At 32.3% G+C, this 27,333-nt stretch overlaps 2 protein-coding genes across 2 annotated transcripts; both read left to right on the top strand.

Moving 5' to 3' along the window:
* The first annotated feature begins 5,033 nt into the window (after positions 1-5,033).
* Positions 5,034-10,890, top strand: LOC125231546. Its single transcript, XM_048137001.1, has 3 exons — positions 5,034-5,109; positions 5,219-5,373; positions 10,426-10,890. The coding sequence occupies exon 3, from the start codon at positions 10,437-10,439 to the stop codon at positions 10,848-10,850; it is 414 nt and encodes a 137-aa protein (XP_047992958.1). The 5' UTR covers positions 5,034-5,109; positions 5,219-5,373; positions 10,426-10,436; the 3' UTR covers positions 10,851-10,890.
* A 9,608-nt stretch (positions 10,891-20,498) lies between these two features.
* Positions 20,499-27,117, top strand: LOC125231547. The gene is made up of 5 exons (XM_048137002.1): positions 20,499-20,510; positions 20,869-20,970; positions 21,250-21,375; positions 21,485-21,639; positions 26,653-27,117. The coding sequence occupies exon 5, from the start codon at positions 26,664-26,666 to the stop codon at positions 27,075-27,077; it is 414 nt and encodes a 137-aa protein (XP_047992959.1). The 5' UTR covers positions 20,499-20,510; positions 20,869-20,970; positions 21,250-21,375; positions 21,485-21,639; positions 26,653-26,663; the 3' UTR covers positions 27,078-27,117.
* Positions 27,118-27,333: the final 216 nt, after the last annotated feature.

Genomic DNA, 27,333 nt, shown 5'->3' with positions numbered 1-27,333 from the left:
TTTCTTTTCAATCAAAAATCATTTCAACTTTGAAACAATGTATTAACGTTTGTCTGTCTGTATGTTCATGTTAAATCCAAACACGACTGAACTTTTTACACTATTATTTCCATTATTACATTATTATTTATGTTGAGTTCTAAATTTTAATACTACCTAAAATTTTAAAAAGTGTGAAAATCTCGAAAACCAGGCGACTTTTACTAAACCTTAAAGTCGATTTTCTGGATAAGGTGCCCTCTTGGTGGTTAAAAGGTTGTCCATTAATTACCGGGCACCCTGTATAACCGGTGTACACTCTATTTTAATAATGCAAACATGGAATAAATGGACCAGTTACAATTGCCCCTCAGTCGAGATTTGTCTCGTCCCTAACATATTTGACGACCAGTCTGGCTCAGTTGGCAGTGACTAATAACTCATTATGATTTTAATATCTATCTATAGGAGCCTTTAAAGCGTCCGTCTTCGGACATAGTCCTCCTCCCCATTCCTCCACGCTTGTCGGTCCATTGCCGTCGTCTCTCCATCCAAGGGGCGGCTTGCCACGACCGCGGGTGTTAGCGGGCTTCCACACCATAGTTCGTCTCGCCCAGTGACTATGGTCCTTCCTGGCAATGTGCCCAGCCCATCTCCACTTTCAATAATGTATAATAGGCCTTTGCATCTATAACAGATGATTCAAGCAGCATCCTTGCGACACTTACGTTCGTGGCTGTATAGCCCAATTCGAGAGAGGATCCTTCGTCCGCACACATGGCAGGTGTATGCTCCCCCAGATGGGCGGGGGTTAGAGGCCTGCTCGTGACGCCTCATGCGTTTATCATTCAAGGAGGAGAACCAGGCGTTGTCGTGCTTGGATTGACCGTCATGGACAACACGGCGCCACGTGGGTCGGTCTTCGGCCAGCCGCTGTCACTGGTTGCATGGAATATCAAATGTGACCATGTCACGCTTCACGCAATCTTTAAAGCGCAGCATTGGCCGTCCGACCGGTCTCTTTGCACCTGCAACCTCTCCCAGTAGGATTTGACGTGGTAAACGAGTCTGCTCCATTCGATACACATGCCCGAGCCACCTAAGTCGCCTCTTCTTTAGTATGGCTGTGATACTAGGAAGCTGTGCCTCGGCTAGAACAGACTCGTTTGTCACGCGATCCTTCCATGTGATGCCTAGTATGCTCCGCACACAGCGCATGTGAAAGGAGTTCAGCCGGCGTTCTTGTTTTGCGTACGATGTCCAGGTTTCCGCTCCGTACAGAAGTGTACTTAGGACACATGCTTGGTAAATGAGCATTTTCGTTATTACCGTGAGATGTTTATTGTCCCAAGCCCTTGTACGGAGCCTCCCGAACGTTGTGGCCGCTTTGCCGATGCGGGAGTCGATCTCCGCGTCAAGCGAAAGATTGCACGACACAAGCGAGCCAAGGTAGCAAAACTTGCTGACAACCTCTAGAGGTGCACCGTTAAGCACGATAGTTGGCTGTTCTGAACATCCTTGCGTGATATTTTAAATTTTTAACCCGATACTCGACGCCAGTAGGTACTGGCGTCGAGTCTCGGGCTACGACCCCATACCACGAGTTTGAGACACGTGGACTTAAGGAGGCAGGGTACAATTATCTCTAACGACCAATTAAGAATATCTACGATTCAATACGTGCCGCCGGTTGGAAAATTAAATTTTAGGTTGAAACATATACCATCCCATACATTAACATGCGGCCGCCTAAGAACGCGCATACACTACACCACATATAATCGAAAGCTGCAAGACATTTTTTGTGGCGCCATCTATGTGTAGCGCGTTCTTAGGCGGTCGCATTTTAATATAAGGGATGAGTAGCTATATATTGGGAGTTCTAGACCACTCCTAATGCTCCAGCTTCGCTTCGCTCGCTGTCGCAGTCGTGGTCCAGAAACCCCCAATATATAGCTCGTATCAGTGGGGTAGAACCCGTTTCCCTATACGTAGTCGTATCATTGGGGTAGAACACCGAGATGCATTTGGATTTTCTCGATACGTAGCCGTTAACGTTGTATTCTTATGTTAAGTGAGGGTTGATTTTATGTTACGATAAAAAAATGCAAAAGGCTTAACACAACGGGTACTGCTAGCATTGCACCCACCAGATCTTGTTCTATTTGAGAACCAGATCTCGTAACGCACCATCATAGCCCAGATTTGCATCGGGTAGAGGTTTGCCGGGCTAGGTTTATTACGGTGTTTTTCACACTCTCACAACACAGACTTGGCCAGAGACTGTAATGTTAGAGTATGGATGGGATCTCCAACGTTACTACGACCGTCTAGCAACATGGATCACCCGTGTAATACAGCACCTACCATGAGACAGGAATTTATCGCTGTATACGTCATCACGTATGTGTTTAACCGTCATCACGTTGTAGTGTGTCATGCATACATACCCTGCCCAAGGTAGGGTTATTAGAACCAAGTATGTTGCACACGCCACCGCGTTACCAAGTCAATGTCACAAGGTTGGCCATGCCTCGCAACATCGAAGAGGTAAGAGTACCTGAGACTATCGGTCGGTATAGCCACAGTCACTCCGACATGCCTTTCATTGTAAATTGTATATATACAAACGAATACAAAAAACTTCAATAGCGCGATGTAGACCTGACAATGTGATTGGTTGTTAAATGTGACGTTGGTGTTACGAGATTTAACGTAATTTGCCTTTACTAGTACCGATTTCAACCATAGTCCGATCGTATTCAAGTTCAAAATACATTTATGTAATTTTATCTTCATGTAAACTTAGTTCATAATGTAAAACCAACAAAACTTAAAGTAAGGTTAAATCAAAAAACAATGTTATCCACTGAAAATAAAGCATAATTTTTATTTAAGTCTATAGTTACATACATACATATGATCGTAAGACTAACAAAGTACGTATGTATTAATACTCTAAACTGTTTATGAAACGTAAATAGTCGAACCTGCTATGCTTTGTCTTTGTCATACTTTGGATATAATATATAAATAAACAAGTGACGGAACATGCGATAACAGGTAGTCGAGTCCGATATGTTGATATGTAATAATCCGATTAAAGAATAAAATAAGAGATTGGTTACTGTTTCTACCTAAGTCATATACGCATCTAAGTTTATGAACATAATACTGATAAGCTTAATGAATGAAAAGTAATGGTAATACAGACTGATTAAATAAAAGATAGGATTTAAACCCTTATTTTTGAAATGATCTACAGGAAAGACGCGAACCTTTTTGCTTTTCACTATCGCAAATTCAAATTATTTTGACAAATAAGTCTATTGAAAAGAATAGTGTATTGAATTTAAGTTAATTACATTTATATATATATATAATAGTAATAATTTTTTTCTGCATATCAACAACTATTATTCGAAATGACGCTTCTGTTGTGTTAATCACAATGTGTCGAGGTATTTTATTTCAATCAACAATGTCGCTGATATGAGAATTGCATGTTACTTACTGAAAATGATGACGCTGTGTTTATTGTCCTATACCATGATATTATTTAACCAACATTCTAAAAAGGTGAGTTGTGTTTTATTGTATGAAACATTGTTGTTCTTTAATGATTTTATAATAATTTAGTGTAAATAATTAATGCATATAATATGTTAATACATATTATATGCATTAATATGTTAATACATATTATATGCATTGAAGAAGGTTTGTTTTTAAGTTGTTTTCCATAAATGTTCAAAAATATTATAAGTAGTCTTGTCCTTGTATAGTGTGTCACTGACTTTCTTAATTACTCTGTGCCTTTAATTGTATAATAATTATTGTATTGCACTATCGCCCGACCCAAGGCTCCACGGAAGACCAGCGCTGTGCCACCATCAGTGTCAGAGCATATGTCGAGTGGTGTCCTTTTGCAACCACAAACCAAACCCAATGTAACTGATTTTGTACTGTTTAGTATGTAAGCCTCATATTGTATATTTTATTTGGCTGCAATTAATGTCTTTATTTTCTTACTTTCTTTCTTCTTTCAAAAATGTTTAATACTTACGTAGGTAGCACCCGAACTAACGAAAAACGATAGTGTTGATGGTATTTGTCATATATATATATACTGAAATAAAAAATAAAAAAACATTTTGAACTTAATCGGTAAGTACTCGTGGTAGCGGTCATATTTACACGTGTTGCAAGACTTGCGGTATTATTTGTTAATTCGATACTTTGTCGGCGCTTTGTGAAATACAAGTGGTAATATACTTTGAATATAAATTATGTGCTTCAATTTATAAAAACGATAATATTTATTTAAATTTATAATATTTAGATCTAAAGTTGAATGTCAGAACTTGGTTCTTTAGTCATATATTTATGTTTCGATTTAATATTAACTCATCAAATATTTCACTATAAAATAATGCGTTTTTATGCAACAATTTCTTTACTATTCTGTATTGCGACGTGAAGCTGCTCGTTATTTTTGTTAAGTGAGGAATCTGCAACTTTCAACTTCATTTAAAATGTTAGTAAGTATTTATAACCCTATATATCGAATCTCTTTAAAACTTTGATTTAAGTATTGTTGGTATATTTTTATTCTTTTTGAAGGTCTGACTCCGAATGTTCAGTATACACGCGCACGCCCTCACCTGAACCGAAGAAGATTGCTACAAAGAATATCAAGAAAAGGAAATCATCCTCAGCCGCAAGGTAATTCATTTATTTTATATTAATTAAAATAATCCTTAGAGTTATATTTAACAGTTCCTGCTAGTCTAGTCGTTAGTGACTCTGTTTTCTAAGCTTGAGGTTACAGGATTTAATCCTGGTAAGGCATATCTGTGTGTTTATCACGTTAATTTATTTCTCAGTTATCTTATTCTCATCTATTTATAACGTTGTCAGTCATAACTATGAACTTGGTTTAGTTTTGTGTCAACATAATTATTATTAATTGACATATATTTAATATTGTTTTTCTTATTTAAGGTCCGAAGTTGAAACAGAAAATCGACGGGTACTACATTCATCATCACCAACACCTTGCGCGCAAAAGAAAAAAACAACCAAAAAAGCACGAACGTCAACCAGTGAAAATAAGAATGTTGGCTCTAGGTACTACTTATTTTTAGTTGTTTTTAAAATTCAATTACTTTATTGTGATTGTGCAACTATAACATAATGTATTTGCTTGAAATATTGTAATTCTGTTTTATTTTTTCAGTTCTTCCAAAAAATCGCCTGAAACCGATATCTTCAAAATCATAAGAGAAGAAGAGAAGATCACCAGCGAGGGCAGTTCGAAAACCGTCAAGACAACATCATCGTTTACCAGCCGCGTATCGACAGGTTCTAGTCGACGCACTACGATAACAGACGGTAATTTTTTCATTGATTTAAAAGTGTATAACATTAATGATTACCAAAAATCTGAGCCTGAAGAACGTTATAAAAAGCATTAGCGTCGGTTAAATTGCAATGTCAAGAGAATTCCTCCGAGTGGAATCAAATACAAACGTTCTTAGGTCAAGCCTTTAATATTTTTGGAGAATGTGAACCTGTTTATTATAATAATTATAAAAAAAATTAGTTGAATATTTTCAAATCTCCCACAGTAAGAGAATTCTATTTAAACAAAATTTTGTTATTTTTTATTCAAAGTTGTTGACAAAATCAAGTTATAGTTAACAGCAAAGGTAGATACCTACGTCTATAACTAAATCTCGAATATGGTTTTTGCATTAAGAATATATCGTACGCTTATATAAATAGTTTGTGTACAAAAATAGATACTTAAATATTATAGGTTTTCAATATTTTATGTGCGAAAAAGTTTTAATGAATAAATACAGAAATTAAATTTTGTAAGATAAAAGGTTACTTTCTGTTAAATTTAAAGAATATTTTCGAATGCGATAATTTAATACTGCGACTTTATTTGATTTATATTTATAGACTTATACTACCATACTTTGCATAGTGTTAACAATTCATTGCATTCTTAATGAGAAGTCAGTCGAGTCAACTGTTTTGATTAATACAACGTATGCTAATAGTAAATAGATGTATTAAATTAGTGTTTGACAAATTACGGTTTCAAAATAGCCTAGTGAGTTTAGCTACATCTTTTGCATTAACATAATTCATTATGCCTTTCTGTGTACCGTGTAGTTCATCTGTAGACAAAAATAAATGGACAGGTCATCTTCGAAGCACTGCACATAAAACAACTGTATGTTCTAACAAATTACTTAATGATGGTGTTGAAGTAGTAGAGTCTGCATTTCGGATGCGCATTGCCACTTATCGTATATCAGCAACCAACGACCAAAGTCTGGCGTCTGTCGATGCGTTTATGAACTCTATTCGAAACAAAATAAAACGGCTTTTAGATAATTCACTTACGAAACATACGTGCGTAAAAGTAAATTTCGAGCTCTTTGGATTGTTTTTAATGTTCAAAGATAATAGTCAATCAATAAAATCATTTGGAACTAAAAATAAAATTTTATACTTAAGTTATGATTTTGAGTCACTGTTTTGCGAAGTTGTTAACTGTCTAAAGAAAAATTTGAGGAATTTCAAGACCGTGATAGTGGATGGGCTTTTGTTAGTAACTCTCATTTAGAGATCAACATTAACAAGTATCAACCATTACGAGGTTCAAGCTATGTTGACCTGCCAAAGTTCATAAAAAACAAAAAAGCATGTATAAATATACAAAACAACGATCAATGCTGTTTTTTATGGTGTGTAACAGCGGCTTTGCATCCTTCTACAAAACACCCTGAAAGAGTATCATCTTATCCTAATTTTCGAGACGTTTTGAATATTTCTCAAATTTCTTTTCCAGTCACATTTGATGACATAAGAATATTCGAAAAAAATAACCCTATGATTTCATTGACGATTTTTGGTTTGAAAAATAATAAAATTGTTGTGGGCCCCCTTTACAAGTCTAAAGTATCTAGTAATCAGAAATGTAGAAAAAATATAAACCTACTTTTAATAGACGATGGTAGTCACCCACCACATTATGTTCTAATTAAAGACTTGAGTCGTCTTGTGCGCAGACAAGTAACAAAGCATAATAGTAAGATATACTTTTGCGAAACCTGTCTGTTATTTTTTCTCACGCAGGAAGAACTCGCAAATCACTTGTGTACTGGAATAGTTACCGTTTTACCAGAAAAGGGGACAGTAATTAAATTTAAACATTTCGATCGTAAACAGAATGTTCCATTCGTTATATATGCAGATTTTGAATCGTTACTACAACCAACTGAAACTAGTGACTCTGATACTGATACTAGTGATAGTCTTACCCCTAACACTACAACTTTGCATCATCATATACCAGCTGCCTTTGGGTATCATATTGTTTGTAACGCAGATCCGAGTCATAATCGTTATTTCTCTTATCGCGGTACTGATTGCGTCGATAAATTCATTGAGGCAATCTACAAAGATGTTGCTAAAATTTATAAAATTGTGAACAAAAATACCCCAATAATATGTAATGAGAATGACGAGCAAAACTTTTTGAACGCTAAACGTTGTCATATTTGTAACCATTTTCTATTTTCTGATCGGGTTCGAGATCACTGTCACATTACAGGAAGATATCGGGGAGCGGCACATAATATATGTAACTTACAATATAAACGTCCTTGTTTCGTACCTATTTTTTTTCACAATCTGTCTGGTTATGATTGCCATCTATTTATCAAAAAATTGGGGGAGGCACCTGGAAACGTCAAAGTTATACCTAAAACCAAAGAAAACTATATTTCTTTTACTAAATTTATCCCTATCGAGAATGAGTATTTTCAGCTTCGTTTTGTAGATTCTTTCAAATTTTTAGATACAAGTTTAGAAAAACTAACTACAACTATGCAGAAATCTGACTTTGTTCATTTACATAAATATTTTTGTAATGATGAGGAGTTTGAATTACTTACACGAAAAGGTGTGTTTCCCTATGAGTATATGAATAAATGGCAATGTTTTGAAGAAAAATACCTGCCAAGTATTGACTGTTTTCATAATTCGCTCACTGATGAGAACATTTCTGTAAAAGATTATAATCATGCGCAAAAAGTATGGCAACAGTTTAAAATTCAAAATTTAGGTGAATATACAGACCTATATTTGCAAACGGATGTTCTTCTGCTAACCGATATTTTTGAAAAGTTTCGCGCTACTTGCAAACAACACTATGACTTGGATCCTGCTTTTTATTTAACTACACCTAGCTTATCATTTGATGCCATGCTTCTGAAAACTGGTATTGAATTAGAGCTTATAGATGACTTTAACATGCTTAAGATGATCCAATCTGGAATAAGAGGGGAGTCTGTATGACCTCTCTACGATATGCAAAGGCTAATAACATATACTTACCTCACTATGACTCATCCCAGATAGACTCATACCTAATTTATATCGACTGTAATAATTTATATGGTTACAGCATGTGTCAGTATATGCCCCTATCAGACTTTAGGTTTCTAGAAACCAATGAAATAAGTGCTTTAAATATCACTCAAATCCCTGATGACTCGGATTATGGTTTCATTCTAGAAGTTGATATTATTTACCCCAATGATTTACATGATAAACATAATGATTTACCATTTTGTCCCGAAAAATGTGTTCCACCAGGTGGGACGCATTATAAACTGGTACCTAATCTATATGACAAATATTTGTATGTGATTCATTATGTACATTTGAAAACGTGTCTTAAACATGGTTTAAAATTAAAAAAAGTACATAGAGTAATTACGTTCAAACAGTCCCCTTACTTAAAACAATATATTGATATGAATACAAGGCTACGTCAAGAGGCAACGTCTGTCTTTGAACAAGATTTTTGTAAATTGATGAATAACAGTATATTTGGTAAAACTTTAGAAAATACTGAGAAAAGGGTTGATGTGCGCTTAGTTAATCAGTGGACAGACAATGATAACACAACAAAAAAGAAAATCACCGCTGACAGATTAATTGCAAGGCCAAATTTTCACAGTGTATCAGTTTTTACTGAAAATTTGGTGGCAGTTCAATTGAAACCAGATCTAATAATTTTAGATAAACCGATCTACATTGGTTTCGCTGTACTAGAGTTATCTAAAAGTCATATGTATGATTTTCATTATTCAGTATTTAAACGTTTTTATGATACTCGTCTACAAATGTGTTACACGGATACAGATAGTTTTGTTTATTATATACAAACAAAAGACTTTTTTAAAGATTTAAGAATGCATTTTTTAACATATTTCGATACTAGTTGTTACGATATTGATAATAAATTTTTATTACCTGTTCAAAATAAAAAAGTGCCAGGACTTTTTAAGGATGAAATGAAAGGAAAAATGATTAAAGAGTATGTTGGACTTCGTTCTAAAGTGTATTCTATCAAAACAGTTGATAAAATTATTAAAAAAGCTAAGGGTGTGAGAGAACCTGTAGTATGCAAATTTGAGTTTTCTCATTACGTGAAATCATTATTTCAAGGAGATGAAATAAAAAAAGAAACATATTATTTAAGTCGATTAAGCACAATATATTTACCCAAAGTGTAAATAAAGTCGCCCTTTCAGCTAATGATGATAAGCGTATGATATCTGACAACCAAATAGTGACGAAAGCTTGGGGGCATACCTCAATACTTAATGTTTAATTTGTAATCAATTGTCATGTTTTGTATAAAATAAATTGTACTATATGCAGTCAGAGGTCATTAGTAAATTGAATAGCACATATAATTGAAACAACATTTTGATATTAATTTTATAAATCTATTAAAAACTATAAATATAAGTTGAAGATAATAACTAATTCAATTATATGTCCTAAAAATAAATCTTTCTTCTACTTATTATACTTATTGTGTTTTTATTTTAACAATATTATTCAGTGATGTCTTATGATAAATAAATATATTATCTTATTATTTTCTTGTTTTCATTTTAATTTACCTTAAACATTTCTATAGATAGTTTATTCATAAACGTGTTCATAAAACAAGTTGTGACTTGTTTAGGTAAAGACATACACACGTGTAAAGTTAAAGCTATCATATAACAGGATTGCGCATTTATATTTTGCTGAACAAACAATAGCTAACCTTTATAAGCGCAAAGTAATTTTTAATTGGTTACATTCGAATAGCATCAACGCGTCTTTATTATCCACTCGCAGACATAGACCTGGTAAGTTGTTTTTTAACTAACTACTTATTAAAATTATATATATATATATATATATATTATATATATATTTATATTATATATATATTAAAATTATATATTATATTTTACAAATCAAATAAACATTAAAATTAATTTATTTGTGGTTATATACATTTTTGTTCGTTGTGTAATCTGATTTATCAATATTATATAATTTTTCGTTTTGTCTTAGGTTTTCAAAAAATGGCAGACAGCGAAGACATCCCAATTCCATTTTCGCAATATGCACAAGAGTTTGAGCTACCACAAGAATTTGACGATAGCGACTTATATAAAAAAATTAAAAAGAACATCGAAAACCCTAAAGCCAAGAAACGTAATAAAGTTAACATTCATAATAAAGTAGTGAAAAGGACTCAAGGACACCCACCATCTTTTGTGATAAATAATCATGAGATCAAAGGCAATAAACTGATCAAAATTCAAATAATCAACATAACAGAGGATGTAAGGGATCAAAACGATGAACAGAACGAAAATGTATTACTGAGCGCGCAGTATGTTGCAGGCGATAATTTTGATGAAATTATTGACAGCACAGAGGCTTTAATAAATAAAATTTCAAAAAAAATTTGTGGATACAGTACTAGTTATTAAAGTTGTATTTTAAATATTATATAAGTAATAAATATTATATGAGTAAGTTGTCGTTTTATTTATATCCATACTAACTAATAAGTTTTTCTTATGCAAATTATGTAAAATCTAAGCTAAAAATTAAAAATATAACATTTACTATAAAAAACTTATTAGGTAGTTATCAGTAGTTATATAGAATGGTATAAAAAAAAACTAATATAATTAATAACAAACATTTATTTTAAGAAACACATTTTGAATACAAATTAAAATTAGATTTGTCGATTGTCTAAATACCATTTTTTTATACATAAAACATTTTTTAATGCACAAGATTTTTTATGATACACACAGTTAAAAATACATTCATTAGTACAATATTTTTTATACAGTTCTTTTAAATTAGGCACATCTTTTTCACCCAAATCTAAAATAGTGCATTTTGGATATAAATCTTTAATCCATTGAACTTTTTCCAAACCTTTAACGTAGATTGTCTTATCTTTTATATGGTTATCAATAAGTCTTCTAAATTCTCTATAATCAACATAACCTTCGTGCCATAAAATACCTAAATGTTTTTCAATCCATCTTGTCTGCCTCTTTTCACTTTCCGCCAATTTAGAAAAACGAAAAGGGGGTTTTATTAAGAAAACTTGAGTGTATTCTAGCGTGCTGTATGCAAATTCTTTGACAATAAATTCATTTTCTTTTGTTTTAAATCCTTGAAGGTCTACAAATATATGCTGCATTACGATACTTTTTTCGTAATATTACTTAAGGGCTTATATTCAAATATACTATCATTTAAAATCAGACAGTAAGCTGCAGTGTTCTTTGGTATATCAGATTCACAATCCAATTCAACTCTCACATCTACCGATCCGGTTTTTAAGGTTTCGTTTTGACGAGAACAGTTGATAACAAATAAAGGAGCTATATCTTTAAAGTCTTGAGGACTTAACAACGGCGCTTGTAGACGGTTATAATAAGACTGCTGAAATTTCGCATACTGCTCGTATAATATAGCAAACTTTCCACCCGAAAAACTAACATCAAAACTTTCGTACGGAAAGTAGACTGAATTCAAAAAAACTTTAACATCTCTCAAATTACAGTGATCAAAATGTGTTATGTCTTTATTAGCGTCATTTTTTCGTCCCGTTTTCAAACCAATTATAATATAACGCGGCTTTTCAATTTGAGATGAAGTTTTGATAGACCAAGAATGTTTTGACGTCTCAGGCAAGAGCGGATATTCATATAAATCCCAAGTCCTAAATGCTATCTGAATGGCACGATCACTTTCCAAACATTTGAGTAAGTTTAATCTTTCTCGATCAGACACTTTAACATGAGGCATGCGCCATACTATTTTAGATATAGTAATATTGTCTATATATTCATTCGCATTTAGTTTAACGCTATTCAAATTAGTATTGGATCTTAAAATAATGAGTTCATGCTTGCAATTAATTATGATTTTGTTGTAATCCTCAGCAAACCCGAGAATCTTGTTTAAGGGTACAGACACGGAAAATGAACCTTGCGTGTTTTTTATGCCTTTGACATCAAATCCCCATAACTTAGACATAGATGCTTCCAGTTCATTCATAGATACAAGAGATTTCATAGTTGTTGTAACTCCTGCGTTTTTAATTTTGTCAATTTCGATTCCATTTAATTCATATCGAATATCTTGAAATAGATGAAGTATGGGGTTGTTTGTAAAAAGAACACTTTTTACCTCGGCTTTTGTTTCTCTATTGAATGCGGTTATAGTACCTTCTATGTATAAAGAACTTGCTGATGGTAGTACATAAAGATCTTGTTGGTTTATAGGTATACGTATTTCATCGTTGAAATTAAAACTTGTTACGTACGGCTTATATGAATGATATTCAAAGCTCTCGATAGAATTATCAAAGACAAAAGGTTCTGTTAAGTTTAATATACTCATTTTAATAGCCGTAAGCTTTGGAGGAATTGCTTATTTTGTTTCGTAAGTTTCACTTTAGGTCTTCTTTTTATGATTGCAGGATGAGTACTGATAGTTTTTTTAAGAGAGATTGAAGTTTTATTGAAGTCTATCATTTTTTCCTAAGATGTAAGTATATCTGAATTTCTTCACCTCGTAAATTAACTAGATTATTTTTAACGTCTAAAATTCTTATCGTAATTGTATTTAAGCTGTTTTGGGTTACAGGGAAATAAATAACGTTTTTTGGTGTTTCTATAATCCGATAACCAGGTGCCACATTTGGTACAAACTCGTGAATTATATGACTAGGTTTTCCGTTAACAAATGAACCGCTCACTATGTCACATTCAATGCGTACTATAGTTGTCGACAGAATGGAAACAGGATAAGGGGATTCGGTTAATATATTAGCTTGAATGGATTCTGAACCGAAGCCAAGTAAATTACCGATAGAGCCTTCTTTGTTGAAATGAATATTTTCAGAGCATAAAATAGATGTTTTTAAGGTATTATTATTGCATGTTAATGCAAAAGAGCATCCTTCAATATGTTCTTTAAGGTAATCGTCAATATCTTGAAGTTCATATGATCCTTCAGGAATTTTAATTACTTTGTTTTTACCATAATATAACTTATTATTTCTGTTGTCTATGTTGGGTATAGAATTAAAAGTTGACATATACAATAGCCCACACTCATATTCACCATCCAGTTGAAGAGCTGGTGAATAGTTTGTTAACAGAGTGGAAGATGTTCCAGTTATAGACAAAGTGAAAGACATTGTGAGAATGATAAACTGTTTATTGTGCGATGATATTTAAACGGTTATACCAATATTGTTTTAAGTATTTTAGACATAAATGACCACAATTGACAGTGTTAAACTTTTGGTACGTGTCATAATTATAGTAAATATCATATTTTTTTAAATACCTCTTTAATTCTAGCGGAGGTGGAAGGTCTCCATAACTATTAAAATATTCACAATAATTATTATCTTTTACATAGGCTACCCAGTGTGTACCATTGTTTTTAGAACTGTCCAAATTAACAATTCCACATTCTACTTTTTTAGGACTCTTTGGTAAACTGTCTCTCATATAAACTCCTCGAAAATATGGAATATCAGATGAGTGTTTTAAAATATCAATATTTGAAAGAGCGCGCCTGGGTAACCTCTCATTTAGTTTTTTGAAATTTTCAAACATAATCCTTTGCCATTTTTATATGGTTTAATGTGTAAGCCTTTTCCTAATGCAATAGATTCCATCATCTTGTTATGTCGCTCTGATTCCGCTAATTTTTTCTGGCGGCTTTGTAATCACCTACAGCTTTAGCAATTCCGGCAGCTCCTCCTGCTAATGATCCCAGCGCAGACAGACCGGCAAAAATAGGTATCAGCGGTAAGAAGCCTCCAGTTTTTGGAATTGGTATAATACGAGGTACCCGTACCTTGGAATTGGTATTGAAAATTTTTGTCGCAGCAATAAGAGCTCGATCAATTATATTACGTTTTGTTTTTGGTTTCTTTTTTAATTCAGTGCGTATCTTGGACACAAAACGTTTAAAAGGTTTTATACCCGCACCGGCCTTTATTTTCGATTTCATCACTTTGCTAACTAACCATGAAGCAATTTTTTCTCCTCTCCCTGCATCTTTCGACTTTCTTCTTTGTTTCGCCATTTCGTATAGTTCTAAATCAGCACGATGTCTACCAGCTAAATCAGAATAATTATCATATGCTATGTCGTGTTTCATACACGCATTATCTAGCGCATTAATTCCTTTATCACCTCTTTGTAACCTTTTGCGCAATTTCGTTCCCGGACCACAATAGTTATAACCAGGTAAGTGTAATTCGAAGGGCAAATTATTAATAGCGCTGTTTAAGAGTCCTCTCCCTTTCATATCCCGTAAGATAATAACACTATCATTAAAAGGATATTATATAAATAACATTAAACAATGGCACTTTTATCAATCCAACTGTTTTCGCTATCATCAAGGCCTAACCATTTAACATACAACTTTCTACCCTTTTTTTAATAACCTTTTCTACAAGGTAAACGTTTGGATGGTTGGTTTTCAGAAGTTCTTCTTCGTAAAATGTACCGAGTATAGTGTTTTTATGCTGGTCTTGAACGTGATACGTAACAGGTTGAGTGCGATTCACATGAGTAATAGTGAAAAGTTCTGTTGACCAATTAGGTGTGTAACCTTTATGAAAGGCATTTTTATACTTACTAATGCGTACACAGTCTCCTTTATTAAATTTGTTCAATTTATAAGACAAAGTGGCTTGTGATCTTTTAATATTTTTTAATACTTGCATTTCATTATCAACATTTACATCAATAGGTTTCATTTTTGTTGTGCGATGTACGGTCTGATTATACGATTTTACTACATCGTCTAATGGCTTACCAACCCATTTATAGTTACCAACTAAACTGAAATGTTTATAGAGTTTAAACTTAATGGTCTTTATCAGCCTTTCAACGATAGATGCCTTTTTAATTGAATAAGTTGAGTAATGATTTACGTTTAATGATTTTAAATAGAAATCAAATTCATGATTGTAGAATTCTTTTCCTAGATCAGTTTGTAAGTTATTAGGTCTCCGTTTAGATGTTTTGATTATTAGTTCGAATGCATCTTTGACTTCTGTTTTAGTTTTAGACTTAATAGGTGTACACCATGCATACTTTGAAAATGTGTCAATAACGACTAAAATATATTTATATCCTCTGTTAACAGTATGAAGCTTTTGTAAATCTATCAAATCAGCTTGCCATAAATCATCAATTTCTTTTAGTACAACCGATCGTCGCTTAAAATTTCTTCGCGCTGACCGGTGGATCTCGTTCACTATTTGTTGTTTTGCCATTATTTATTTTTTTTAAAATATCATCTACCTCCTTCTTCGTGTAAAAGTTCAGTTTTAACTGAGTTACGAGTTGGTGAATTTGATTATTTATTGTGTTAAACAAAGAGTCTATATACTTCTTTTCGTACATGTTTTGAATGTATTCATCAACGTACTGTTTGTTAACTGCATCATCGGAAGATAATGGTTTAACAACTCCTTTTAATCTAACAGTTTTTAGATCAAAATTTCCTGCTTCTGTTCGAAGCAAAGCTTTGTACTTGAGCTCAGAGATTTCATCAGTACGCAAACGTTTATGAACATGGTGTCCGAATTTGTCTATATTCATTTTTTACTTGAAAGTCAAACTTCGACTGATTAGAAAGGTAAGAGTATTCACTTATATATTATTTATCAAGCCTGCTTCACGTAATTCTTCAATTATGGATATGATTTCGTTATCTAACCCAGTATTACCAGCGTCTCGCGATGCCATAAGCAGTTTTAATCTGTCTACTAATTCGTTTGGATCATCCCAATATACATATGAAATATCTCTTTTTACTTTTTTCATTGATGGTAAACCTTCACCGGATACACATAATTCTTCACTTACTGTGCGTTGTTTGGATAATTTGAAAAGGGGTTTTATAACGTTTAAATATTTCATACCCTTGTTGCTTTTTATGGGTTTATTTGGATCAAAGTCACGTCTATGTGCATTCGTTTTCAATAACAATGTTTTATACAATCGTTTATCATCTTCAGTTACTAGTTTTAAGTCAGGTACTTTCTTAAACAACAAATCATTTAAGCCTCGTGTTAAAAAATAGCTTTCTCCACCTATTACGAGTTTGTCATCATTAACAGAAATTGGGTAAGATCCAAGCATTAGCTTTCCGCGCTCATTTCGTACACCGAATGGAATATTCATGATAAAATATTGTTTTTGCCAAGCAGGATCATCGCGAGGAGAATAAAACGAGTCTGACGTTCTAAATGATACATTATTTGTTGTATCAGAATCACTTTGGTTCCCACTTCTTTGAGATGAAGAATCACTATATTCACTATCATTTAATTCATTTTCACTATAATTTGGTTCAGATTCAAATGACTTTCTCAGCATTGTTTTATTATCCAAACTTTCTTTCATCCCATCTTCTGAAGGACTATATTTCAAAGTTTTTACCGACTTATTCCATTTAAACCTATCGTTATCGAAATCTGAGGCACTAATATTAAGATTGTTATCATTACTACTATGTTTTTTTACCATTTCACCAAGTGGGTCTGTGATTGGTTTTAACATTGCTTCCAACATCATATTATCGTTTGTTTTAACATCACGAATGCGTTTAACTTTTTTTCTTACTGCTTCAGCAGATTTGAGTACTTTATGTTTAAATATTTTTTCTTCGTTAATTTTATGTTCCATGTCTGAACTGGATGGTTTCATTTTCAACAATAAGTTTTTAATGTAATACTATCCTTTATATATCAAGTTAATCTAGAATTATAAATGTATCAAATCCTTTTCTATAACATCCTGAATTTCTATTACAATCTTTATTTATGACTAAGTAATCAAACGGTATCTTCCATACTTGTGCACACATTTCACGAAATTGAGACCATGACATATCACTTCCTACATGTTCATCATAAACATGCTTTAAATTAATATCATCCTGTTTAAAAAGAATGATTAAGTTAGCATTATCTCTTATTAATTGTTTAGGTATTTTACTATACGTTTGATTCAGATAAAAGCTATCTATATTTTTATGTCTTCCCATTGCGAAGTAATCTCGTATATTATTTTGATTTTCACACGCAACATCATCAAATATTATAATGGAATTCATGTTTGCTATATGAGGACTTAAGATTTCATCATTTACACTATATTTTTTAAATGAAACTGATGGAACTAGTTTTAAAACTTGCTCAAGAAATTGGTACATTGGTTGAAATAAGGTTTTAGAGTATACATAAACATTTTCAAAGCGTAGACCTTGTTCATGTAGCAGCAAACCAACAATTAAATTTGTTTTTCCACAGTTGGATGGGCCGCATATTATACAGCGTATGGTGTCAGGTAAAAGTGAGCCATGTCGAAAATAGCGTTTCTTGGACAAAGAACAAACAGCATCCAACTGCAATTTCTGAGACTGTTTTACAAACTTCATATTATCAATAGACACGTGCAACTAACTTGAAAGACAATATGCCAGTAGTATATTTTAATAAGCTTTAGAGTATATATTTTATCCCAACGTTGCAAATGATGGTTATATACTGAGAGTTTCTGAACCACGCACGTAGCTATATATTGGGAGTGTCTGGACCACGACTGCGACAGCGAGCGAAGCGAAGCTGGAGCATTAGGAGTGGGCCAGAACTCCCAATATATAGCTACGATTGCAGTAGCTATATATTGGGAGTTCTAGCCCACTCCTAATGCTCCAGCTTCGCTTCGCTCGCTGTCGCAGTCGTGGTCCAGAAACCCCCAATATATAGCTCGTATCAGTGGGGTAGAACCCGTTTCCCTATACGTAGTCGTATCATTGGGGTAGAACACCGAGATGCATTTGGATTTTCTCGATACGTAGCCGTTAACGTTGTATTCAGCTAAATCCAAAATATTATGTTAAGTGAGGGTTGATTTTATGTTACGATAAAAAAATGCAAAAGGCTTAACACAACGGGTACTGCTAGCATTGCACCCACCAGATCTTGTTCTATTTGAGAACCAGATCTCGTAACGCACCATCATAGCCCAGATTTGCATCGGGTAGAGGTTTGCCGGGCTAGGTTTATTACGGTGTTTTTCACACTCTCACAACACAGACTTGGCCAGAGACTGTAATGTTAGAGTATGGATGGGATCTCCAACGTTACTACGACCGTCTAGCAACATGGATCACCCGTGTAATACAGCACCTACCATGAGACAGGAATTTATCGCTGTATACGTCATCACGTATGTGTTTAACCGTCATCACGTTGTAGTGTGTCATGCATACATACCCTGCCCAAGGTAGGGTTATTAGAACCAAGTATGTTGCACACGCCACCGCGTTACCAAGTCAATGTCACAAGGTTGGCCATGCCTCGCAACATCGAAGAGGTAAGAGTACCTGAGACTATCGGTCGGTATAGCCACAGTCACTCCGACATGCCTTTCATTGTAAATTGTATATATACAAACGAATACAAAAAACTTCAATAGCGCGATGTAGACCTGACAATGTGATTGGTTGTTAAATGTGACGTTGGTGTTACGAGATTTAACGTAATTTGCCTTTACTAGTACCGATTTCAACCATAGTCCGATCGTATTCAAGTTCAAAATACATTTATGTAATTTTATCTTCATGTAAACTTAGTTCATAATGTAAAACCAACAAAACTTAAAGTAAGGTTAAATCAAAAAACAATGTTATCCACTGAAAATAAAGCATAATTTTTATTTAAGTCTATAGTTACATACATACATATGATCGTAGGACTAACAAAGTACGTATGTATTAATACTCTAAACTGTTTATGAAACGTAAATAGTCGAACCTGCTATGCTTTGTCTTTGTCATACTTTGGATATAATATATAAATAAACAAGTGACGGAACATGCGATAACAGGTAGTCGAGTCCGATATGTTGATATGTAATAATCCGATTAAAGAATAAAATAAGAGATTGGTTACTGTTTCTACCTAAGTCATATACGCATCTAAGTTTATGAACATAATACTGATAAGCTTAATGAATGAAAAGTAATGGTAATACAGACTGATTAAATAAAAGATAGGATTTAAACCCTTATTTTTGAAATGATCTACAGGAAAGACGCGAACCTTTTTGCTTTTCACTATCGCAAATTCAAATTATTTTGACAAATAAGTCTATTGAAAAGAATAGTGTATTGAATTTAAGTTAATTACATTTATATATATATATATATATATATAATAGTACTAATTTTTTCTGCATATCAACAACTATTATTCGAAATGACGCTTCTGTTGTGTTAATCACAATGTGTCGAGGTATTTTATTTCAATCAACAATGTCGCTGATATGAGAATTGCATGTTACTTACTGAAAATGATGACGCTGTGTTTATTGTCCTATACCATGATATTATTTAACCAACATTCTATAAAGGTGAGTTGTGTTTTATTGTATGAAACATTGTTGTTCTTTAATGATTTTATAATAATTTAGTGTAAATAATTAATGCATATAATATGTTAATACATATTATATGCATTGAAGAAGGTTTGTTTTTAAGTTGTTTTCCATAAATGTTCAAAAATATTATAAGTAGTCTTGTCCTTGTATAGTGTGTCACTGACTTTCTTAATTACTCTGTGCCTTTAATTGTATAATAATTATTGTATTGCACTATCGCCCGACCCAAGGCTCCACGGAAGACCAGCGCTGTGCCACCATCAGTGTCAGAGCATATGTCGAGTGGTGTCCTTTTGCAACCACAAACCAAACCCAATGTAACTGATTTTGTACTGTTTAGTATGTAAGCCTCATATTGTATATTTTATTTGGCTGCAATTAATGTCTTTATTTTCTTACTTTCTTTCTTCTTTCAAAAATGTTTAATACTTACGTAGGTAGCACCCGAACTATCGAAAAACGATAGTGTTGATGGTATTTGTCATATATATATATACTGAAATAAAAAATAAAAAAACATTTTGAACTTAATCGGTAAGTACTCGTGGTAGCGGTCATATTTACACGTGTTGCAAGACTTGCGGTATTATTTGTTAATTCGATACTTTGTCGGCGCTTTGTGAAATACAAGTGGTAATATACTTTGAATATAAATTATGTGCTTCAATTTATAAAAACGATAATATTTATTTAAATTTATAATATTTAGATCTAAAGTTGAATGTCAGAACTTGGTTCTTTAGTCATATATTTATGTTTCGATTTAATATCAACTCATCAAATATTTCACTATAAAATAATGCGTTTTTATGCAACAATTTCTTTACTATTCTGTATTGCGACGTGAAGCTGCTCGTTATTTTTGTTAAGTGAGGAATCTGCAACTTTCAACTTCATTTAAAATGTTAGTAAGTATTTATAACCCTATATATCGAATCTCTTTAAAACTTTGATTTAAGTATTGTTGGTATATTTTTATTCTTTTTTGAAGGTCTGACTCCGAATGTTCAGTATACACGCGCACGCCCTCACCTGAACCGAAGAAGATTGCTACAAAGAATATCAAGAAAAGGAAATCATCCTCAGCCGCAAGGTAATTCATTTATTTTATATTAATTAAAATAATCCTTAGAGTTATATTTAACAGTTCCTGCTAGTCTAGTCGTTAGTGACTCTGTTTTCTAAGCTTGAGGTTACAGGATTTAATCCTGGTAAGGCATATCTGTGTGTTTATCACGTTAATTTATTTCTCAGTTATCTTATTCTCATCTATTTATAACGTTGTCAGTCATAACTATGAACTTGGTTTAGTTTTGTGTCAACATAATTATTATTAATTGACATATATTTAATATTGTTTTTCTTATTTAAGGTCCGAAGTTGAAACAGAAAATCGACGGGTACTACATTCATCCTCACCAACACCTTGCGCGCAAAAGAAAAAAACAACCAAAAAAGCACGAACGTCAACCAGTGAAAATAAGAATGTTGGCTCTAGGTACTACTTATTTTTAGTTGTTTTTAAAATTAAATTACTTTATTGTGATTGTGCAACTATAACATAATGTATTTGCTTGAAATATTGTAATTCTGTTTTATTTTTTCAGTTCTTCCAAAAAATCGCCTGAAACCGATATCTTCAAAATCATAAGAGAAGAAGAGAAGATCACCAGCGAGGGCAGTTCGAAAACCGTCAAGACAACATCATCGTTTACCAGCCGCGTATCGACAGGTTCTAGTCGACGCACTACGATAACAGACGGTAATTTTTTCATTGATTTAAAAGTGTATAACATTAATGATTACCAAAAATCTGAGCCTGAAGAACGTTATAAAAAAGCATTAGCGTCGGTTAAATTGCAATGTCAAGAGAATTCCTCCGAGTGGAATCAAATACAAACGTTCTTAGGTCAAGCCTTTAATATTTTTGGAGAATGTGAACCTGTTTATTATAATAATTATAAAAAAAATTAGTTGAATATTTTCAAATCTCCCACAGTAAGAGAATTCTATTTAAACAAAATTTTGTTATTTTTTATTCAAAGTTGTTGACAAAATCAAGTTATAGTTAACAGCAAAGGTAGATACCTACGTCTATAACTAAATCTCGAATATGGTTTTTGCATTAAGAATATATCGTACGCTTATATAAATAGTTTGTGTACAAAAATAGATACTTTCAATATTTTATGTGCGAAAAAGTTTTAATGAATAAATACAGAAATTAATTTTTGTAAGATAAAAGGTTACTTTCTGTTAAATTTAAAGAATATTTTCGAATGCGATAATTTAATACTGCGACTTTATTTGATTTATATTTATAGACTTATACTACCATACTTTGCATAGTGTTAACAATTCATTGCATTCTTAATGAGAAGTCAGTCGAGTCAACTGTTTTGATTAATACAACGTATGCTAATAGTAAATAGATGTATTAAATTAGTGTTTGATAAATTACGGTTTCAAAATAGCCTAGTGAGTTTAGCTACATCTTTTGCATTAACATAATTCATTATGCCTTTCTGTGTACCGTGTAGTTCATCTGTAGACAAAAATAAATGGACAGGTCATCTTCGAAGCACTGCACATAAAACAACTGTATGTTCTAACAAATTACTTAATGATGGTGTTGAAGTAGTAGAGTCTGCATTTCGGATGCGCATTGCCACTTATCGTATATCAGCAACCAACGACCAAAGTCTGGCGTCTGTCGATGCGTTTATGAACTCTATTCGAAACAAAATAAAACGGCTTTTAGATAATTCACTTACGAAACATACGTGCGTAAAAGTAAATTTCGAGCTCTTTGGATTGTTTTTAATGTTCAAAGATAATAGTCAATCAATAAAATCATTTGGAACTAAAAATAAAATTTTATACTTAAGTTATGATTTTGAGTCACTGTTTTGCGAAGTTGTTAACTGTCTAAAGAAAAAATTTGAGGAATTTCAAGACCGTGATAGTGGATGGGCTTTTGTTAGTAACTCTCATTTAGAGATCAACATTAACAAGTATCAACCATTACGAGGTTCAAGCTATGTTGACCTGCCAAAGTTCATAAAAAACAAAAAAGCATGTATAAATATACAAAACAACGATCAATGCTGTTTTTTATGGTGTGTAACAGCGGCTTTGCATCCTTCTACAAAACACCCTGAAAGAGTATCATCTTATCCTAATTTTCGAGACGTTTTGAATATTTCTCAAATTTCTTTTCCAGTCACATTTGATGACATAAGAATATTCGAAAAAAATAACCCTATGATTTCATTGACGATTTTTGGTTTGAAAAATAATAAAATTGTTGTGGGCCCCTTTACAAGTCTAAAGTATCTAGTAATCAGAAATGTAGAAAAAATATAAACCTACTTTTAATAGACGATGGTAGTCACCCACCACATTATGTTCTAATTAAAGACTTGAGTCGTCTTGTGCGCAGACAAGTAACAAAGCATAATAGTAAGATATACTTTTGCGAAACCTGTCTGTTATTTTTTCTCACGCAGGAAGAACTCGCAAATCACTTGTGTACTGGAATAGTTACCGTTTTACCAGAAAAGGGGACAGTAATTAAATTTAAACATTTCGATCGTAAACAGAATGTTCCATTCGTTATATATGCAGATTTTGAATCGTTACTACAACCAACTGAAACTAGTGACTCTGATACTGATACTAGTGATAGTCTTACCCCTAACACTACAACTTTGCATCATCATATACCAGCTGCCTTTGGGTATCATATTGTTTGTAACGCAGATCCGAGTCATAATCGTTATTTCTCTTATCGCGGTACTGATTGCGTCGATAAATTTATTGAGGCAATCTACAAAGATGTTGCTAAAATTTATAAAATTGTGAACAAAAATACCCCAATAATATGTAATGAGAATGACGAGCAAAACTTTTTGAACGCTAAACGTTGTCATATTTGTAACCATTTTCTATTTTCTGATCGGGTTCGAGATCACTGTCACATTACAGGAAGATATCGGGGAGCGGCACATAATATATGTAACTTACAATATAAACGTCCTTGTTTCGTACCTATTTTTTTCACAATCTGTCTGGTTATGATTGCCATCTATTTATCAAAAAATTGGGGGAGGCACCTGGAAACGTCAAAGTTATACCTAAAACCAAAGAAAACTATATTTCTTTTACTAAATTTATCCCTATCGAGAATGAGTATTTTCAGCTTCGTTTTGTAGATTCTTTCAAATTTTTAGATACAAGTTTAGAAAAACTAACTACAACTATGCAGAAATCTGACTTTGTTCATTTACATAAATATTTTTGTAATGATGAGGAGTTTGAATTACTTACACGAAAAGGTGTGTTTCCCTATGAGTATATGAATAAATGGCAATGTTTTGAAGAAAAATACCTGCCAAGTATTGACTGTTTTCATAATTCGCTCACTGATGAGAACATTTCTGTAAAAGATTATAATCATGCGCAAAAAGTATGGCAACAGTTTAAAATTCAAAATTTAGGTGAATATACAGACCTATATTTGCAAACGGATGTTCTTCTGCTAACCGATATTTTTGAAAAGTTTCGCGCTACTTGCAAACAACACTATGACTTGGATCCTGCTTTTTATTTAACTACACCTAGCTTATCATTTGATGCCATGCTTCTGAAAACTGGTATTGAATTAGAGCTTATAGATGACTTTAACATGCTTAAGATGATCCAATCTGGAATAAGAGGGGGAGTCTGTATGACCTCTCTACGATATGCAAAGGCTAATAACATATACTTACCTCACTATGACTCATCCCAGATAGACTCATACCTAATTTATATCGACTGTAATAATTTATATGGTTACAGCATGTGTCAGTATATGCCCCTATCAGACTTTAGGTTTCTAGAAACCAATGAAATAAGTGCTTTAAATATCACTCAAATCCCTGATGACTCGGATTATGGTTTCATTCTAGAAGTTGATATTATTTACCCCAATGATTTACATGATAAACATAATGATTTACCATTTTGTCCCGAAAAATGTGTTCCACCAGGTGGGACGCATTATAAACTGGTACCTAATCTATATGACAAATATTTGTATGTGATTCATTATGTACATTTGAAAACGTGTCTTAAACATGGTTTAAAATTAAAAAAAGTACATAGAGTAATTACGTTCAAACAGTCCCCTTACTTAAAACAATATATTGATATGAATACAAGGCTACGTCAAGAGGCAACGTCTGTCTTTGAACAAGATTTTTGTAAATTGATGAATAACAGTATATTTGGTAAAACTTTAGAAAATACTGAGAAAAGGGTTGATGTGCGCTTAGTTAATCAGTGGACAGACAATGATAACACAACAAAAAGAAAATCACCGCTGACAGATTAATTGCAAGGCCAAATTTTCACAGTGTATCAGTTTTTACTGAAAATTTGGTGGCAGTTCAATTGAAACCAGATCTAATAATTTTAGATAAACCGATCTACATTGGTTTCGCTGTACTAGAGTTATCTAAAAGTCATATGTATGATTTTCATTATTCAGTATTTAAACGTTTTTATGATACTCGTCTACAAATGTGTTACACGGATACAGATAGTTTTGTTTATTATATACAAACAAAAGACTTTTTTAAAGATTTAAGAATGCATTTTTTAACATATTTCGATACTAGTTGTTACGATATTGATAATAAATTTTTATTACCTGTTCAAAATAAAAAAGTGCCAGGACTTTTTAAGGATGAAATGAAAGGAAAAATGATTAAAGAGTATGTTGGACTTCGTTCTAAAGTGTATTCTATCAAAACAGTTGATAAAATTATTAAAAAAGCTAAGGGTGTGAGAGAACCTGTAGTATGCAAATTTGAGTTTTCTCATTACGTGAAATCATTATTTCAAGGAGATGAAATAAAAAGAAGAAACATATTATTTAAGTCGATTAAGCACAATATATTTACCCAAAGTGTAAATAAAGTCGCCCTTTCAGCTAATGATGATAAGCGTATGATATCTGACAACCAAATAGTGACGAAAGCTTGGGGGCATACCTCAATACTTAATGTTTAATTTGTAATCAATTGTCATGTTTTGTATAAAATAAATTGTACTATATGCAGTCAGAGGTCATTAGTAAATTGAATAGCACATATAATTGAAACAACATTTTGATATTAATTTTATAAATCTATTAAAAACTATAAATATAAGTTGAAGATAATAACTAATTCAATTATATGTCCTAAAAATAAATCTTTCTTCTACTTATTATACTTATTGTGTTTTTATTTTAACAATATTATTCAGTGATGTCTTATGATAAATAAATATATTATCTTATTATTTTCTTGTTTTCATTTTAATTTACCTTAAACATTTCTATAGATAGTTTATTCATAAACGTGTTCATAAAACAAGTTGTGACTTGTTTAGGTAAAGACATACACACGTGTAAAGTTAAAGCTATCATATAACAGGATTGCGCATTTATATTTTGCTGAACAAACAATAGCTAACCTTTATAAGCGCAAAGTAATTTTTAATTGGTTACATTCGAATAGCATCAACGCGTCTTTATTATCCACTCGCAGACATAGACCTGGTAAGTTGTTTTTTAACTAACTACTTATTAAAATTATATATATATATATTATATATATATTAAAATTATATATTATATTTTACAAATCAAATAAACATTAAAATTAATTTATTTGTGGTTATATACATTTTTGTTCGTTGTGTAATCTGATTTATCAATATTATATAATTTTTCGTTTTGTCTTAGGTTTTCAAAAAATGGCAGACAGCGAAGACATCCCAATTCCATTTTCGCAATATGCACAAGAGTTTGAGCTACCACAAGAATTTGACGATAGCGACTTATATAAAAAAATTAAAAAGAACATCGAAAACCCTAAAGCCAAGAAACGTAATAAAGTTAACATTCATAATAAAGTAGTGAAAAGGACTCAAGGACACCCACCATCTTTTGTGATAAATAATCATGAGATCAAAGGCAATAAACTGATCAAAATTCAAATAATCAACATAACAGAGGATGTAAGGGATCAAAACGATGAACAGAACGAAAATGTATTACTGAGCGCGCAGTATGTTGCAGGCGATAATTTTGATGAAATTATTGACAGCACAGAGGCTTTAATAAATAAAATTTCAAAAAAAATTTGTGGATACAGTACTAGTTATTAAAGTTGTATTTTAAATATTATATAAGTAATAAATATTATATGAGTAAGTTGTCGTTTTATTTATATCCATACTAACTAATAAGTTTTTCTTATGCAAATTATGTAAAATCTAAGCTAAAAATTAAAAATATAACATTTACTATAAAAAACTTATTAGGTAGTTATCAGTAGTTATATAGAATGGTATAAAAAAAACTAATATAATTAATAACAAACATTTATTTTAAGAAACACATTTTGAATACAAATTAAAATTA

This window comes from Leguminivora glycinivorella, chromosome 12, assembly GCF_023078275.1.
Source record: "Leguminivora glycinivorella isolate SPB_JAAS2020 chromosome 12, LegGlyc_1.1, whole genome shotgun sequence".
Classification (NCBI taxonomy): Eukaryota; Metazoa; Arthropoda; class Insecta; order Lepidoptera; family Tortricidae; genus Leguminivora; species Leguminivora glycinivorella.
This window is presented reverse-complemented; position numbering and strand designations above follow the sequence as displayed.

Excerpts from the sequence above, each read along its gene's own strand:
- LOC125231547 (XM_048137002.1), top strand. The coding sequence starts at position 26,664 with ATGGCAGACAGCGAAGACATCCCAATTCCATTTTCGCAATATGCACAA.
- LOC125231546 (XM_048137001.1), top strand. The coding sequence starts at position 10,437 with ATGGCAGACAGCGAAGACATCCCAATTCCATTTTCGCAATATGCACAA.